Source organism: Eschscholzia californica, unplaced genomic scaffold (genome assembly GCF_041429995.1).
Source record: "Eschscholzia californica isolate CP2 unplaced genomic scaffold, dmEscCali1.0.p SCAF_3, whole genome shotgun sequence".
NCBI lineage: Eukaryota > Viridiplantae > Streptophyta > Magnoliopsida > Ranunculales > Papaveraceae > Eschscholzia > Eschscholzia californica.
The window spans coordinates 50005576-50020115 of NW_028238420.1; the positions used below are offsets into that span (position 1 = coordinate 50005576).

Below are 14540 nucleotides of genomic sequence, written 5' to 3' on the forward strand. Positions count from 1 at the left end.
TCGAGCGAGTCCACCGAACCTGCTAGGTGGGTCGAGGCCACCCAGGGCTATGAGCATTGCTTTGGGCCCTGTATGGGTATTTGATAGTGGGTACTATGAGTTTTACAAACGGGACACAGTGAACCACTCAAAATCAAAATCAACCTGTAAAACTCCACAGGCAAAACCACTCTTCCGGAATAGGTCATCAATGAGGATGAAGACTCTACATCGGTGACGTCGTGTTGATTAGGTTAGGGTTTGGTTATATATAAAGTTTTAGCCATAAACCACCCACGTTGGACAGGAGAGAGGGAGAGAGAGAGAGGGCTAGAGACCGTTAGCAAAACAATTAACGACAAGAGAGAGAGTCACGCAGAGATTTGGAGAAATATCTCTAAGAAGATATTTACTGATAGAGAGAGGCGAGATTAAGATGGAATGTGTAAATTGAATATGTGACACCTCAAGCCTTATTAGTTATCAATATTATCATCGCTTTAGACGCCTCATGTTCAATGCTGCAACTATAATACTAATTAACGACAAGAGAAAGAGAGAGAGAGAGTCACGCAGAGGTTTGGAGAAATATCTCTAAGAAGATTTTTTTTTTTTTGACGAAAGTTCAACGAACCTAAACAATAACACTGACTAATTTTGAGTGCACATCTATAACCCAGACTCCTAACTAGAACTAATGTGAGCTTTTGAAAAGAAATGGCCTTGTTTAATGAGTTGTCTCTAATTGTGAGTGGCAACTATAAATTGGTTGTGTCCCACAAGACTTCCTCCTAAAACATTTCCGCCCAATTGTCCCAACTCAAGAGGATCTACTCTCTCTCTCTCTCTCTCTCTCTCTAGGAAGGGAAAACGTGAATAACACTCATCGTTTCTATGGTGGTAAGATTATCTTTTGATTTAATCGGTCAGTCACTTCTCCTCACCACTACTTCTTCTCTTCATTCACTCGCATAGAATATGAAACCCTAATTGGATCTGAGATCTCTAATGTTGTTATATTTCAATTGAATCGATCAACAAGTATGTTTAAGAAATGATTAAACTTTCGGTTATCAGCTTTTGAGTAATAGGGTTTGGATCTCATTCAGTATTTTACGTCTATTAAACTCTTTCTCTATTATGATGTTGGTATAAAGACTAATTGTCAGTTGATTAGAGAAATTGGTATGGTTCTGTTCCAAAACCCTAATTCAGATTTTCTGAACTTGTGGTTTCGGATCGCGATTTTATGGTTCACTTTAAGATTTTGAATTACTGTTAGAAAAAAGTAATCTTGAATAAATTTGTAGTAGGAGTTATAATTAAGAGAGAGAGATTGATCATGGAAGGTAACAAGGATGAAGCGGCTAGATGTATTCAGATAGCTGAATCGGCTATTGCATCTGGAGATAAACAACGTGCACTGAAATTCATTAAGATCGCACTTCGTCTTAATAAAGATCTATCTGTTGATAATCTAATGAATGCTTGTGAAACCCTAGAATCTTCATCTTCATCAACACATTTAGATAAGGGTAAACATGTAGTTCAAAATCAAAGTTCGCACAATGCCGATTCGATTAATGTTGAACGGAGTTACACTGAGGAACACGTTAAACTAGTTCGTGAAATCAGGAGGAATAAGGATTACTATTCTATTCTTGGTATAGAAAAGTCTAGTTCAGTTGAGGAAATACGAAAAGCTTATAAGAAATTATCGCTTAAAGTTCATCCGGATAAGAACCAAGCTCCGGGTTCAGAAGAGGCATTCAAAAAGGTTTGTAAGGCTTTTAAGTGTTTGAGTGATGAAGATTCGAGAAGGCAATATGATCAAACAGGTCTTGTTGATGAATTCGAGTACAACCAACAACATAATATCAGAAGAAGGAGAAGAACAACAAATGATTTTTTTCATGATGATTTTGACCCTGATGAGATCTTCAGATCATTTTTTGGTCAGTCTGAGATGTTTCGGGCGGCTCAAATGTATAGGACTAGACAACCTACTCGTCAACGAAGAGAACCTGTTAATGAAGGAGGATTTAACTTTCTGCTTCTTCTTCAGTTATTGCCGTTCTTGGTCATCATCTTGCTCGCGTATTTACCTTTCACCGAGCCCGAATACTCTCTGCAAAAGAACAATGCTTACCCGTTTACGAAGGTAACAGAGGAATATGGTGTCGAATACTATGTTAAATCATCAAACTTTGATCAGAATTATCCGCCCGGAAGTTCTTCTAGAGAAAATCTCGAGTATAATGTGGTGATGGACTACAAAAATGTACTCAGGCGTTATTGTCACGCAGAGATTCAAAGGCGTCAATGGAATCGAAATTATCCTACGCCACACTGTGACAAGCTGCAAAATTTCGGAGTAGCCTGAAGGTCAGTTAGATGCTCCTTTTGTTAAAATACCGATGTTTAAGTCTATAAGTTATTGTAGGATATTCATGCTGAGTAGGTAACATGATTATTTATAATGGCAAATATTTCTCTCTATGTTACTTGTATTTCTGCCTTGTTTAAAGTAAATCGTGTAGAAAGGATCAACGTTGTGGTGCCTTTTTTCGGAATCTTTGTCATTCGATAATATATTATGCTTTATGAACTTTGAGAAAGGTGTGATCTTGGTTTTATGTTCAGATGTTTCCGAGTATACATTTCACATTCACTTTTCTTTGACATTATTGTTTGCCATTTCTTATATTCAAGCGGTGTTTCTATCTTCGTTTTCTTTTCTTGCTTTCTTTTAACCGATAAACTCACAATACGACAAGAGATGCGAATACATGTGAATCTATGATGCCTATCTTTTCGCCTATTTCACATTGTATATACTCTATAATATATCTTTCCTAACTATTTAAGGTATTGCTGTGTTGGCCTTGGTCATTAGTACCTACTTATGCATTGGTCGTGTTATTACGTAACCCTACGAATCTTAAGTTTTGACGTAGTTACAGGGCAAGGATTTACATACCACTCTGGGCAAACACAAAGACATGATCATCTCTTTTGTAGTTTTGTTTCTTGTTTGATGAGGCATTCTTGTTTCAGTCGGTAGACATACCATAATGACGTTATTATGATGGGAATCTGTGAGTATTGGGGATTTATGAGATATGTCAGTCTCAACTCTCTTCCATGTTCGAATACTAGATTTATAAAGGGTGACTTCTTTACTTGGTCGATCCTGTCTGTTTGTGATAGGGATTATGGAATGCTCTGTTTTTGGGTATTTTCTCATACTCATAATTCAAGTTCTTGTTTGGTTCATAATGCAGAAGGTTAAATTATAGTAGTTAAAAGTGGAGGCATTAGTAGTTCACCGAGCACGGAGAGTATGTAACAAGACTGTTCGATGAAGATTCGTTCAATTTTCGCAGTTATTATATGTTATTGGGTATTCAACCTCATACTATAGTGCCCGACTACCACCAGTAGCGACGACCCAAGATAGAACATCAACACTTCAGATGTGGTAGATATATCTGAGATTTGTCTAGGGTTGCCTTGAAGCAGACGAAGGAGTTCTTGGGTTATTCTTTTTTATATATACAACAATCTAAAGTAGTTAGAATTTGTTTTGATATTGTAATGAGATTTCTTTCCATTTTAATTGACAAATGCCTGTGAATGAGCAGTTTGATTGCTTTTTCATGTTTCAATTTTGTATTAAACTAGGGTATATCCCGTGCCCTAGGGCACGGACACTTATATCAATCAAACGTTACGAAATTTATTGTTATATTTTACTGAGAGAGAGAGAAAGAGATTTTAATTTCTTTTTTTTAACCCTTGAAATTTATATTGTTTCTAATTTTCTTAAATTAGTTATTTTATTTCTAAGAAGGAAACAATTATTGATTTTAATTAGTTAATACTAATTTCAAGTGTCCGTGCCCTCGGGTATATCCCGTGCCCTAGGCACGGACACTTGAGAGAGACTTTAATTAGTTATTATTTTATTGAGAGAGATATTTTTATTAGTTATTATTTTTTTGTATTATTTTTTTCTTTATTTTCTCTTCAATTAGTTATTATTTTAGTGAGAGAGAGATTTTTATTTCTTTTTTTAACCTTTGAAATTTATTTTTTTTCTTTTTTTTTCTTTCATTGTAATTTTTATTTTTAAGAAGGAAAAGATTATTGTTTTGTAAATAGGTAACTTTATTTCCACGAAAGACAATATTTTAAATTTTGAGAAGGGCTTCTAGATAATATCCTTTATTAAAAAAGGATGTTTGTCCCCGTCATCGTTTTTTTATCATATAAATTTAAAACAAATTTGTACCAAATAAATTTGACAATTTCCCATATTTATTATTATTATATACCTTAATTTTTTAGTATTATACTTATTGTTTCTTGTCTTTTGTTTCTTTTTTCTTAAATTAGTTATTTTATTGAGAGAGAAAGATATTTCAATTTATTTTTTTAACTATTGCAATATCTTTTGTTTCTTCTTTTATTAAATTAGATACTTTATTTCTAAAAGTGACACCGGTTATTTTTTTTAAATAGGTAACTTTATTTCTACGAAGGACTACACTGTGATATTGGAGAAGGGCTTCTAGACAATATACATAATTAAATAAGGATGTTTGTCCCAGTCATCGTTTTCCCTTCTGTTTTATATAATAGATGATATTGAGTCCTTAAAAATCTAGTTTACATTTCGTAAGAAATATCGAAAATGGAAGATTTCAGTGCTATCGTCCACATTGTGAGTTATTTATTCACCAAGCTTGCAATACTTACAATACTTTGATAGCTTCGGAATCTAAAAATATAATTGGTTGGTGAAATCATGTTGTCTATTTCAGATTTCAATTTGAGGAATGCGACAGAACAATAAAAATTAAAACGATTTTGGACAGAAATCATTCAATTTGAGGAATGCTAGAGAACAATAAAAATTAAGACGATTTTAGACAGAAATCATATGTGGTTTGCCACTTTGCCGTGATTTGCGGTGTGGATCAAAATAATTTAAAGCACGAATTACATCAAGCAACGTAAGATTTTTGTCAGGAGACCTTGGGGGAACTTCGTTGCGGCCCATACCGAGATTGTCACAACTCCAAATGCATTAGCAGCATAAGCAATCATGGCTAAACTAGCCATTGCTTGAGCAAAATCTCTACTTAGTTTTTTTTTTTTGTTGAAACAATCTCTACTTAGTTGGAACTGTATTATTGAAGGGGACGCTATGGTGGTGACCAGGACTTGTTTAAGATCTGACGAAAACCCCTCTGTGGAGGATCAAGACTATAACATCCAAAGCGAAGTCGCACTTTTAAAAAAAAAAAAGTGCAATTTAAATATTGTCTACGTGAGATTAATGAAGTCGCTCACTTATTAACAAAATTTGCTCTCAATGAGAATGTAACTCAAATTTTAGAAGTTCCCTTTACCTTACTTGCGTTGTAAGCTCATTGGCCATGTATAAAGCCAATATTTTAGTTTAATAAATTCTAGACATGGGCTTGTTTTTTTGTTGAAGTACAAGACATGTGCCTACTTCCATTAAATGAAAAAGTTTTCAGAAATTTGATCATAACCTAAATTATTAATTTTCAAGCGAGAAATACAATCCATGGAGGAGGGTTCATCGTCGAATTACAGGGAGTACTTGATATTTGGGTTGGCCATGGCTTTTTGCCCTCCCTGTACTTTTTGTTCAAAATCGTCCAAGCCACCGAAAAAAGTACGTAAATTTTAATTAAACGGTTGGGTTCACGTTCACAAATATCCAAGCCACCAAAAAATTGTTGTAAATTTCATTCCAGCAGTTGGATTTTTTTTTTTTTTTTTTCTGTTGAGAGTCAGATCAGTTGGATTGAGGTTTATTTCTCTCTTTTGCAAAAGAAATAAGCTTGACTTTTTTTTTTTTTGGATGAAATAGAGTAAGCTTGTTCAACAAAAAAAAAATAGAATAAGCTTGAGTTGTTGGGTCCAAACAAGACTTCAACAATTAAGCCAACTAGTTAGATGGCACTCTCGTAATATAATACTAAATTAGGGGTAATATAAATTCCGATATATTTGTGGCTCTAATTAGTTCACTTTTGGTTGTCACTCGTTTTTACTTCTCCGAGTTCTCCTGAAATACGTTTCAGTCAGATTTCCATTAAACACTACAAAAACCTCTATAAAATCTCTCTCTCTCTCTCTATCACTTGTGTATGAAACCCTAAACCCCCAAATTAAACCAAATTGATTGTGAGATAATGAAACATAGAACCCTAAATCCCCGTCGCGCCATTGATTCTTGCACTTACCAGCTCCATAGTTGGCGACCATTTCAATTCCAATCTCTAACCAAAACCCTAGATTCTGATCACTCCAATACAAAACCCTACTCCTCTTCTCCATCAAGAGCACATGGTGTTCTTAGTAAAAGACCTTGTTTATCAGATCGAACCACAACTTTCTCAATTGATAACATAGACATGTCTAGATTAACCTTGATTGAAGATGAGAAATCTTCGGTGGCACCAAATAGAAGAGAGAAATTTCGGTGGTTTGCTAGGAAGAGAAGACGTCGTGGGTCTAGATCAGTTTCTGGTCGGAGTAGTGATCGGAGTGGAACTCGTAGATGTGGGTCAGTCGGAGGAGCATCGGCAGCTCATGCGACTTGCTCTGATTTTCTGGTAGCTGCTGGTACTGATTCAAGTGGTGAGTTGTTTTTGAATGGGGATTCAAATTGGTCGTCTGATGTGAGTGAAGCGAGGAATTCGAGGAGGAAGGATAGGAAAGATAATGGTGGAGGAGGAGGAGGTGAAAAGGAGAATTTGGTATATGGGTCTTGGCAAATGGGGGGTTTTGATAATCAAGGGAATGAATCAGGGTATGGGAGTGAACCAGGTTATAGAGGAGATGCTGAATTTGGGGATGAGTTCGATGAGGAAGAAGATGATGGACGAATTTTATTCTGGGGAGAACGATCAAGAGGTAAGTAAAGTTGATTCCTTTATTGTCTTTTTCTATGTGAAATTAGTTCAATGTTCATCATAATAAAGGAACAAACTTTTTGTTGATTTTAGTATCTTTTAGCTTTTGAGGGTTGATGAAAGCTTCTTTTCTTTAGATTCACTTCATTCTTGGTTTGTAGTGAAGTGACCTCATTGGATGAAGTGAAAAAGCTATGCATATGTATGTAAAGGATTACCTTAGGTAGTTAGGTTATTAGGAGTTTAGGGCTTAGAGGAGGCTCACATTGCTTAAATTATAGTGTGTCAAACTTGGAATCACCTGAAAGTCGTTTGTGATAGATTAGAAAGCCAATGAGGAACTTGATTGTAGGAGGGTTTTTGTTTCGATTTTTGAGATGGACGACAGCCTATATACGAAACATCGTCTACACATCTAGTTTAGGGGTGGTTCGATAAATAATAAGTTTTAGTTTAGTGACTTTAGTCCTTTGTAGGAAAAATCTTATATGGCGATGCAAAACTCTTGAGCTACTCTCATGATACTCAAACTCGTATTTTGGCATTTTTATCGAAAATTTGGTTGTGGAAGTTAACTTCTGACCCCTAACTATAGCCGTTTTCTCAGTTCTACTGTTTGGGCGATTAGTTTGAACTTGGACATATAAGATAGGACAATGTCTAGGTAACTTGCGGAAACTAATTTGATTTTATACACGAAAGGCTGACTTATGTATTAACTAGACTATGTAGCTGCTGTTTCTAGGGGAGGCATTGTTGACTATATGGCAACTACAGTCTTTAGGAAACTAGCAGCTTCTTAAGCTTTTAGAGCAACTGGTTTTGACAAAGTTCACTCTCTAAACGATGTGTTTACAGAAGAATCAGTATCAATATGATGTTCAAGAACGCTATACCTTCTCCACTACAATATCTTAATGTCATTTCTGATCATTATTTAAAGTTTTATTCGATGTATATTCAATTTAGTCTTGAGATTAATTTGATCCATCTAGTGATTAGTGTTTTGTGGTCGATCTGTGAATGTGGTTCTTACTTCTGGTTTTGTTTATGTATAGATACAGACTGTAGCATGGAGATGGTAGAGGAAAATACGTTCGCAGGGCAAAGAGCTCATAGCAGATGCAGACGAAAGAAGCATGATATGAGAATGGTGGATGCTCCTACGTGAGCCATGTCAATGATGAAGGAGCCAGAGGACCTAAAGCCCGACCCCAAGTAGTCTCCCTGACAAATTGACGAGTCGGACTTGATTATTGCTTTGTCCAAGGACAACGATTGTTAAATAAAGAAAAATAAAATTGTACATGAATCATGCTTTGTTTCTTTTCTAGTTGTATCATCTTATTGATTTTATACTATTCTTGGATTAAATGGATATATGATTTGCTTCTTTTGTTCGGCTACAGTATTTGTTTGGAAGTTCAAGAATGAAGAACTAATTTTTGGTCATTTAAGCGAAGAGCTAACACTATCAACTTGTTCTGGTAAAGAGCTAACAATATCGCCTTCTGGTATCAAAACAAAATTTTTCAAGCAACACGGGGTGGACGAGAAGCATAAAATTACAGAAACCTTCCATATGTATGCAAGCAACACGAGGCGGACAGGAAGCATGAAATCACAGAAAAAAAATCGAGCATTCCTTCCATATGAATGTCATTTCAAGTTCATGTCAACATCAAAAACTCCTCATAACCATTTCTATCATTTTTTTGCACGAGCTCTATAAAAACTGTAATTTTATCTAGACTATGAGAAGGCCTAATTTGAGCTTGTCTCCTTTATTCGTCGTCCTCACTAGCCTCTTCATCGTCCTCGATAGCCTCTTCATCTTCCTCGTCTCTCATCTGATCATCGGCATGAGCCTCATTCGCCTGCTTCTTTTGAGCTTCGTTTTCGTTTGCTGAGGAATCAGAAAAGAAAATATGACAATAAGGAAGGTTTGATCACAGAAAAAAAAAAAGTAAGCTATTGCGAGTTCAACGCTTACCATATTCATCAAATATGACTCCACCAGTACATAGTCCTTCCTCAATTTTCATGAGTTGAAGAGTCATCCTTGGTCCAATCTCTTGAAGCCTGACAGCACTTTCAGTGGAAGCTCGGTTTACTCGCCCAATATCATTGGCAAGTGTTACTCTAGATCCTTCAACTTCAGCTTCACTTTCTGATCCATAACCAGCCCTTCATTCATACAATCAAAACTTCAGAATGGTTCATAGTGAAATGTTAGAACGATTATTCAAGTAGTCAGAGAAATCATACTTTAGAAAGTCGCTGACATCTTGAAGGGACCTCAAATCTGGAACTTGATGGTTTTGGACAAATTTTCTAATTCTACGGGAAACTCCCACAGGCTGCAATCTTATTGAAAATTGACGGAAATCAATAAGTTTAGTGTCCTTGTTATAGTTAAGTAACACTATCCTCTGGCATGAAGAGAGTTTGACCTGCATTAGAAGAATGAGAACATTCACTCAGAAAAGAATTTGAGCACAATAAGTTATAATATCAAGATCAATAGCAAAAGTTGGGATCTAAAACATTATCACTCACAGTGTTAATGTCAATGGCTGGAAATATATTCTGAAACATTATGGTTGTGAGTTTTAGATGTTGTTCTCCAGTACCAAAACCAGAAAGCACAATCTGCCAATAATTGTTTCCACATATTAGGTTGAAAAAACCTTCGAACACATAATAGCACCATTAAGTAAACAAGTTAAGAAGTCTAAAAGCCCCCCAAACTTTTCCCATCTATTTATACCTTATATCGATATAAAAATGGCCCAAGAAGGGAGTATTAAGCACCACTATAAGAAGGTAAACTAGTATGAATTGGAAATTAAGATAATTTCCTCTCAGGAGCATGTAATCATCAAGCAGTGTGAAATAGACACATCGGTGTGATAATACAAATGCCGAGTTACACTTAATGAGTAGTCTCAGACTAGCTTGGCACAGATTTGTGCACTAGACGCAGAGTAACGAACTACACGAGCAATTAAATAAGAGGCACCCACTAAGAGTCAAAGAAATCTAAAATTATTTCTTTTGTCCATGAACATATCCAACAGATTCTGGAGGTAGAAGCTTACCAAAGGAGACGCTTTAAAAAGATCTTGAGGGCATCTAGGATGCTTCTGGGATCGAGCAACATCAACTGCCAACGAGTACTCGTGTATTTTGAATGTTAGAGTTGGGCCCTGAGGTGTCCTTGCAACCCGAAGATAGGATGCAGTTGCAGTTTTTGATAACATCAAGAAATGCGTTACACCCATAGGTCCAGAAACATTCAAGAAATCTTTGAGAGTGTTTCGCTTCTTCTCCTGAATTAGTATAAAAACTCCAAACTATTATAAGCTACTTGAAGATATAAGCTAAGTTATAAACTAATTAACATAAGTACTTGCGTACTGAGAGTAATGGTGGACCAGAAGGCGGCTGCATTGACATTTATAGTTTGCTAGACTAAAAGGGATAGGTAGGTAACATTCTCAAAGAAAAACATAAGGAGGTAGAAGTTGTCCATCATGGAAACGAGGGAATCAAAATATTAAATTGGACTTTGGCAAAGTAGGCTTTGGAAATTTTCTATTGCGTAATCTACGAAGCTTGTTAGCAAAAAAAAAAAAGAAGCAATACAATTTTGGAGCTTCAAAACTAACCTCCACAAAACAATCACTCGCTAAGAATTGCAGATAAAGTATTGAAAGTGTCATATCACAATGCATAAACAAAATACTTTGACTTCAGCAAGAGCAAGAATGGTCTCTATTTCCTCCGATTTGGCATGACTGATATGCGCAAAAATATAAGCAACCGATAATACAAATGTTTCCTACAACACTACTTTAATGGTTTGGACGTCCCCAACCTTTCTAGTTTCTCCTTGTGCTTCTTTTTACGTTATTAAAGAAGTGAGAGACAATGATTCCTAAATACATATAGCATACTGAATTTCTCGAAGATAAAGCAGTGTCATTAATAGAGAAGGATAAGCATTTAGCTCAAGCGTATAAACAATTGATTCGAGCAATGGCAACAAAGAGCATCACAAATTCAAATTGTACTTGGGAACATGAAAAAGATAACTAAAAATCAATTATCAAAATCAGAAAGAAGATTAGCAACCTTAAGCTTAAGTGCAGTGTGTGGAAGCATCAATTTCCTCAAGTCCATTTCGAGTTGCTTAAGAGAACCTGGAAGCTTCCCTTTCGCAAACACAAAGCTTTTTGGAATTTTATCTCCCGTGACATGATCAACAACGGGATTCTTTACTATCGGCTTAACAAACCCCATTTTCTTCTTCTACAAAATAATGAAAATGTAAATTACTTCCAATATACGGAGAAAAAATTTCATTTAAGAAATCGCACAAAATTGTTTTTGTTATCAACCCAATAAAATATATCCTTTGGGTCTAACAGAAACAGAAAACAAAAATAAACTAAATTACTTACATTGCGAAATCGAGCCATATCTTAAAGAGGACCTTTAGGGTTTCGATATATCCTTCAAGCTTCCTGACAAAAGTAACATTTTTATGTCAATAAAAATCCGAATGCTCGAATCTATAACATAAACTGCATCCACTTACGCATCTAATTATTATTTGGCCGGATAATATGTTAATGTTAATATATATACAAAATCAATCATTAGTGTTCTCAGTGACAGATTTAAACTAGTAATCTAATTAGTTACATAGTTTTCAAAGGGATTATCCCCATATCCCCATGGATGATTAGGAGAAAAAAGAAAGTTTCTACACTGAAACCCTAATCTAGAAAAAATCGTTGGTTCCTTGTAAGAAATTGGTAGAAGAACTGCTGAACTAGAAAACTGATCATATTAACCTACTTATTTTCAGCTTACAGTGAAGGCGACCAAGTTTTTTGACCTAATAATTTAGAGAGAGAAAGAGTTTAGAGAGAGAGAGAACCTGCTCAAGGTATGGCGGTTGTGGAGGGAGATGCGAAGGGGGAGAGAGAATGGGAGGGAATGAGAGAAGAAGAAAGTTGGGGGTTTTGCTAGGGGTTTTTTTCCTTTGCCCCGTTGATCGAGAAATTTAGATCTTATCTCAGCCGTCGATGAAGTAATAATTTTTTCTCTTACTATTGTTACTCTTAACCTAAGGGTGTGTTTGATTTCCATTTGGTGGGAAATATTTTTCCTTGGCAGATTTGTTTTCCATGAATTTGATTGGTCTTTTAAGAAAGTAACTATTTTCACACAAGCACCAAATTTACTCAATTTTCTCATAAAGGTGAAACCATGAGCCTTCTTGCCAAGAATAATAAGTTGTCCTGACAAGGTATGTTAGAATAGAATGTTCAACAACAAAAAAAAAGGTATGTTAGAATGTTCTCACGTCTAATGATATTATGTTAATACCTACTATATACTTTAGTCTCTTATGATTAAACTTCACAAATCACAAGTCGAGTTCGTTAAATTAATTTTCTTAATAGAATTAGGTAGAATTAAACATGATTCTAAATAGTAAGACATACATTTTGATGCACAGAGACATAAATCATACCATAAGTTTTCAAGAAAATTCAACTGATTAACTACATTATCAAATATGTTGTACACGTACAATTGAATTACAAATAAAGAAATGAATGTAACTTAATGAAGAGAGTTCGGCTTATATATGTTTAAGATTAAGAAACCATCATAACCCAAAATTTATGAATAATTTGTTTGTACAAATAAACTCCCACACCATAATCAATATCCTATGCCAAATAACAAAACAAACACCCCTAGGCATTAGAAGAGGGGAAATTGAAATAGTTCCTCGCCACTACAAAAACCGTAAGCTAGGTCAAAACTCATCTTGCTCATCCAAAGCGGCGGTTTTCATCTCCAAAGCTCCCATTCCGAAACCCTAAAATTCCACAGGTATGTATCATCATCAGTCTTCCCTCCTTCCATAACTTTCTCTCTCTAACATTTGTTATATCCTTTCCAAAACTTTCAATCTCTCTTCGTGAATTGCAGAAGCACAGAAGAAGATGAGTCGAGGAAATGCAGCTGCCCCAAAGGGGAAGAAGAAGACAGTTACTTTCACAATAGACTGTGCGAAACCAGTCGAAGACAAGATCATGGACATTGCCTCACTTGAGAAATTCCTCCAGGAGAGAATCAAGGTTGGTGGTAAAGCTGGTGCTCTTGGTGATGCCGTTACCATTTCTCGTGAAAAGAACAAAATTAGCGTCACTTCGGATAGCAACTTCTCCAAAAGGTATATCTCTATATCTTCATCTGTTTCTTTCATTCATATATTGATTATGAACTTGAACCCATTGTTAATAATACTCATTTGATTAATGGAGTAAAAGGTTCATGATATATACACATATTTGTATCCAAAGATTGTATTTTTTTTTATCATAATGAGTAGCTAAAAACATGTAAACAATGACTGCATTGATACATGGGTGATGGATTTGTACTGTCATTTCAGTATCTTCTTTGTGTTGGGAGATTTGGTTGGTTATACTCTAGTTAGGTTATAGAATGTTTATTTTGTGCTTACTTGTGTTGTCTGACTCGTCTGAATGGCCGAGTGAGTCAGATTCATGTAATGAGAAGAAAAGGAACACCACTTAAGTAGTCGAGACTGAATGTACTGTCAAAACCAAACCAATTGGGAGGTGGTGGAATCTACCATCTCTCCACTTGAGGCCTTATTCGGGGTCAGACTAATATGTCTACTCCACCCTTGTACAGTGTCACCTCCATTTTTTGTAATAAAAAGATGTTATACTTTTTCGATTGGTAAGTTATGGGCTTGTATTCTTTTTCTTAGTTGTATCGACCCACTTGTTCTTCGGCATGTCTCATGGGATATAATCAATGTCGGAACTCTGTGTTCCAGGATAAATTGATTGACTTAATTGTTTTCCACTTGGAACGTTGAAGCATGTAGAATTTCTAATATAATAGAGAGCTAAATTTTCACTCTTTTGTTATTCATTTTCTTGTTCGGGTATTTTACTTTTCTCACTGATAGTGTTTTGGAGTTGATGTTCATTTTATTTTCTGATTGTGGGTTATTTGTATTCTTTGTTTAGGTATTTGAAGTACTTGACAAAGAAGTACTTGAAGAAGCACAATGTACGTGATTGGCTCAGGGTGATTGCTGCAAACAAAGACAAGAACGTTTATGAGCTTCGTTACTTCAACATCGCTGAGAACGAAGGAGAAGAAGAAGATTGAAGATCATCGTTTCTTCATATATGATCTATCTTTTTTGCTTTTTAAACAGTCGGAATTTTCAGCCATGTATTGCAGTTTTCTTCTTATTTAGGGCAATCATCAGTATTGCAGCAGCTGCTGTGAATTTTGATGTTTTATTAAAATTTTGTCGAACTTCTATTAGGATTTTGGGTTTTTCTATAATGAAGCTTGGTTGTTTACTGCTGTGTTCTCTATCATATGTTTGCTTGTTAGGTCTCTTTCTTTTCTTGGAGTAATTGTACCCACTGCTGAAAATAAGCAACTTGAGATGCATGAATTGACTCGATTTGGATGATTCTAAATTGATTTTGGATCCATTTGATTAAGATGATTCATGGTCAAATTTAA

General features: G+C 35.4%; 4 protein-coding genes across 7 annotated transcripts; 3 read left to right on the forward strand and 1 right to left on the reverse strand.

Annotated features, from left to right (window-relative positions):
• Positions 1 to 28: 28 nt before the first annotated feature.
• Positions 29 to 4694, forward strand: LOC147551353 (DnaJ heat shock amino-terminal domain protein (DUF1977)). Of its 3 annotated transcripts, none has more exons than XM_086666730.1 (3): positions 29 to 2364; positions 3264 to 3664; positions 4624 to 4694. In XM_086666730.1, exon 1 carries the CDS (start codon positions 1322 to 1324, stop codon positions 2360 to 2362), a length of 1041 nt encoding a protein of 346 aa, XP_086522856.1. In that variant the 5' UTR covers positions 29 to 1321; the 3' UTR covers positions 2363 to 2364; positions 3264 to 3664; positions 4624 to 4694. The 3 variants fall into 3 exon arrangements, with proteins under 3 accessions (XP_086522856.1, XP_086522857.1, XP_086522858.1); XM_086666731.1 differs by having other exon boundaries at positions 643 to 2364; positions 2943 to 3664; XM_086666732.1 differs by having other exon boundaries at positions 773 to 2364; positions 2937 to 3664.
• A 1326-nt stretch (positions 4695 to 6020) lies between these two features.
• On the forward strand, positions 6021 to 8328 carry LOC147551354 (LYR motif protein). 2 transcript variants are annotated; one of them, XM_086669545.1, is made up of 2 exons: positions 6021 to 6936; positions 7994 to 8328. In XM_086669545.1, the coding sequence occupies exons 1-2, from the start codon at positions 6213 to 6215 to the stop codon at positions 8104 to 8106; spliced, it is 837 nt and encodes a 278-aa protein (XP_086525671.1). In that variant the 5' UTR covers positions 6021 to 6212; the 3' UTR covers positions 8107 to 8328. The 2 variants fall into 2 exon arrangements, with proteins under 2 accessions (XP_086525671.1, XP_086525673.1); XM_086669547.1 differs by having other exon boundaries at positions 6070 to 6936; positions 8000 to 8328.
• A 233-nt stretch (positions 8329 to 8561) lies between these two features.
• Positions 8562 to 12126, reverse strand: PPAN (PETER PAN-like protein). The gene is made up of 8 exons (XM_086669544.1): positions 11884 to 12126; positions 11402 to 11464; positions 11073 to 11249; positions 10037 to 10267; positions 9495 to 9587; positions 9204 to 9388; positions 8929 to 9122; positions 8562 to 8841 (listed from the first exon to the last, which is right to left on the reverse strand). The coding sequence occupies exons 2-8, from the start codon at positions 11417 to 11419 to the stop codon at positions 8720 to 8722; spliced, it is 1020 nt and encodes a 339-aa protein (XP_086525670.1). The 5' UTR covers positions 11420 to 11464; positions 11884 to 12126; the 3' UTR covers positions 8562 to 8719.
• Positions 12127 to 12692: 566 nt separating this feature from the next.
• On the forward strand, positions 12693 to 14371 carry LOC147551356 (large ribosomal subunit protein eL22y). The gene is made up of 3 exons (XM_086666736.1): positions 12693 to 12851; positions 12951 to 13194; positions 14027 to 14371. Exons 2-3 carry the CDS (start codon positions 12965 to 12967, stop codon positions 14169 to 14171), a joined length of 375 nt encoding a protein of 124 aa, XP_086522862.1. The 5' UTR covers positions 12693 to 12851; positions 12951 to 12964; the 3' UTR covers positions 14172 to 14371.
• Positions 14372 to 14540: the final 169 nt, after the last annotated feature.

Excerpts from the sequence above, each read along its gene's own strand:
- LOC147551353 (XM_086666730.1), top strand. The coding sequence starts at position 1,322 with ATGGAAGGTAACAAGGATGAAGCGGCTAGATGTATTCAGATAGCTGAA.
- LOC147551354 (XM_086669545.1), top strand. The coding sequence starts at position 6,213 with ATGAAACATAGAACCCTAAATCCCCGTCGCGCCATTGATTCTTGCACT. Across the intron at positions 6,937-7,993 it reads CTGGGGAGAACGATCAAGAG|ATACAGACTGTAGCATGGAG; the intron begins GTAAGTAAAGTT and ends GTTTATGTATAG.
- PPAN (XM_086669544.1), bottom strand. Across the intron at positions 9,588-10,036 it reads TTTTTAAAGCGTCTCCTTTG|ATTGTGCTTTCTGGTTTTGG; the intron begins GTAAGCTTCTAC and ends AATTATTGGCAG. Across the intron at positions 9,123-9,203 it reads GATGTCAGCGACTTTCTAAA|GGCTGGTTATGGATCAGAAA; the intron begins GTATGATTTCTC and ends GTATGAATGAAG.
- LOC147551356 (XM_086666736.1), top strand. The coding sequence starts at position 12,965 with ATGAGTCGAGGAAATGCAGCTGCCCCAAAGGGGAAGAAGAAGACAGTT. Across the intron at positions 13,195-14,026 it reads GATAGCAACTTCTCCAAAAG|GTATTTGAAGTACTTGACAA; the intron begins GTATATCTCTAT and ends TTCTTTGTTTAG.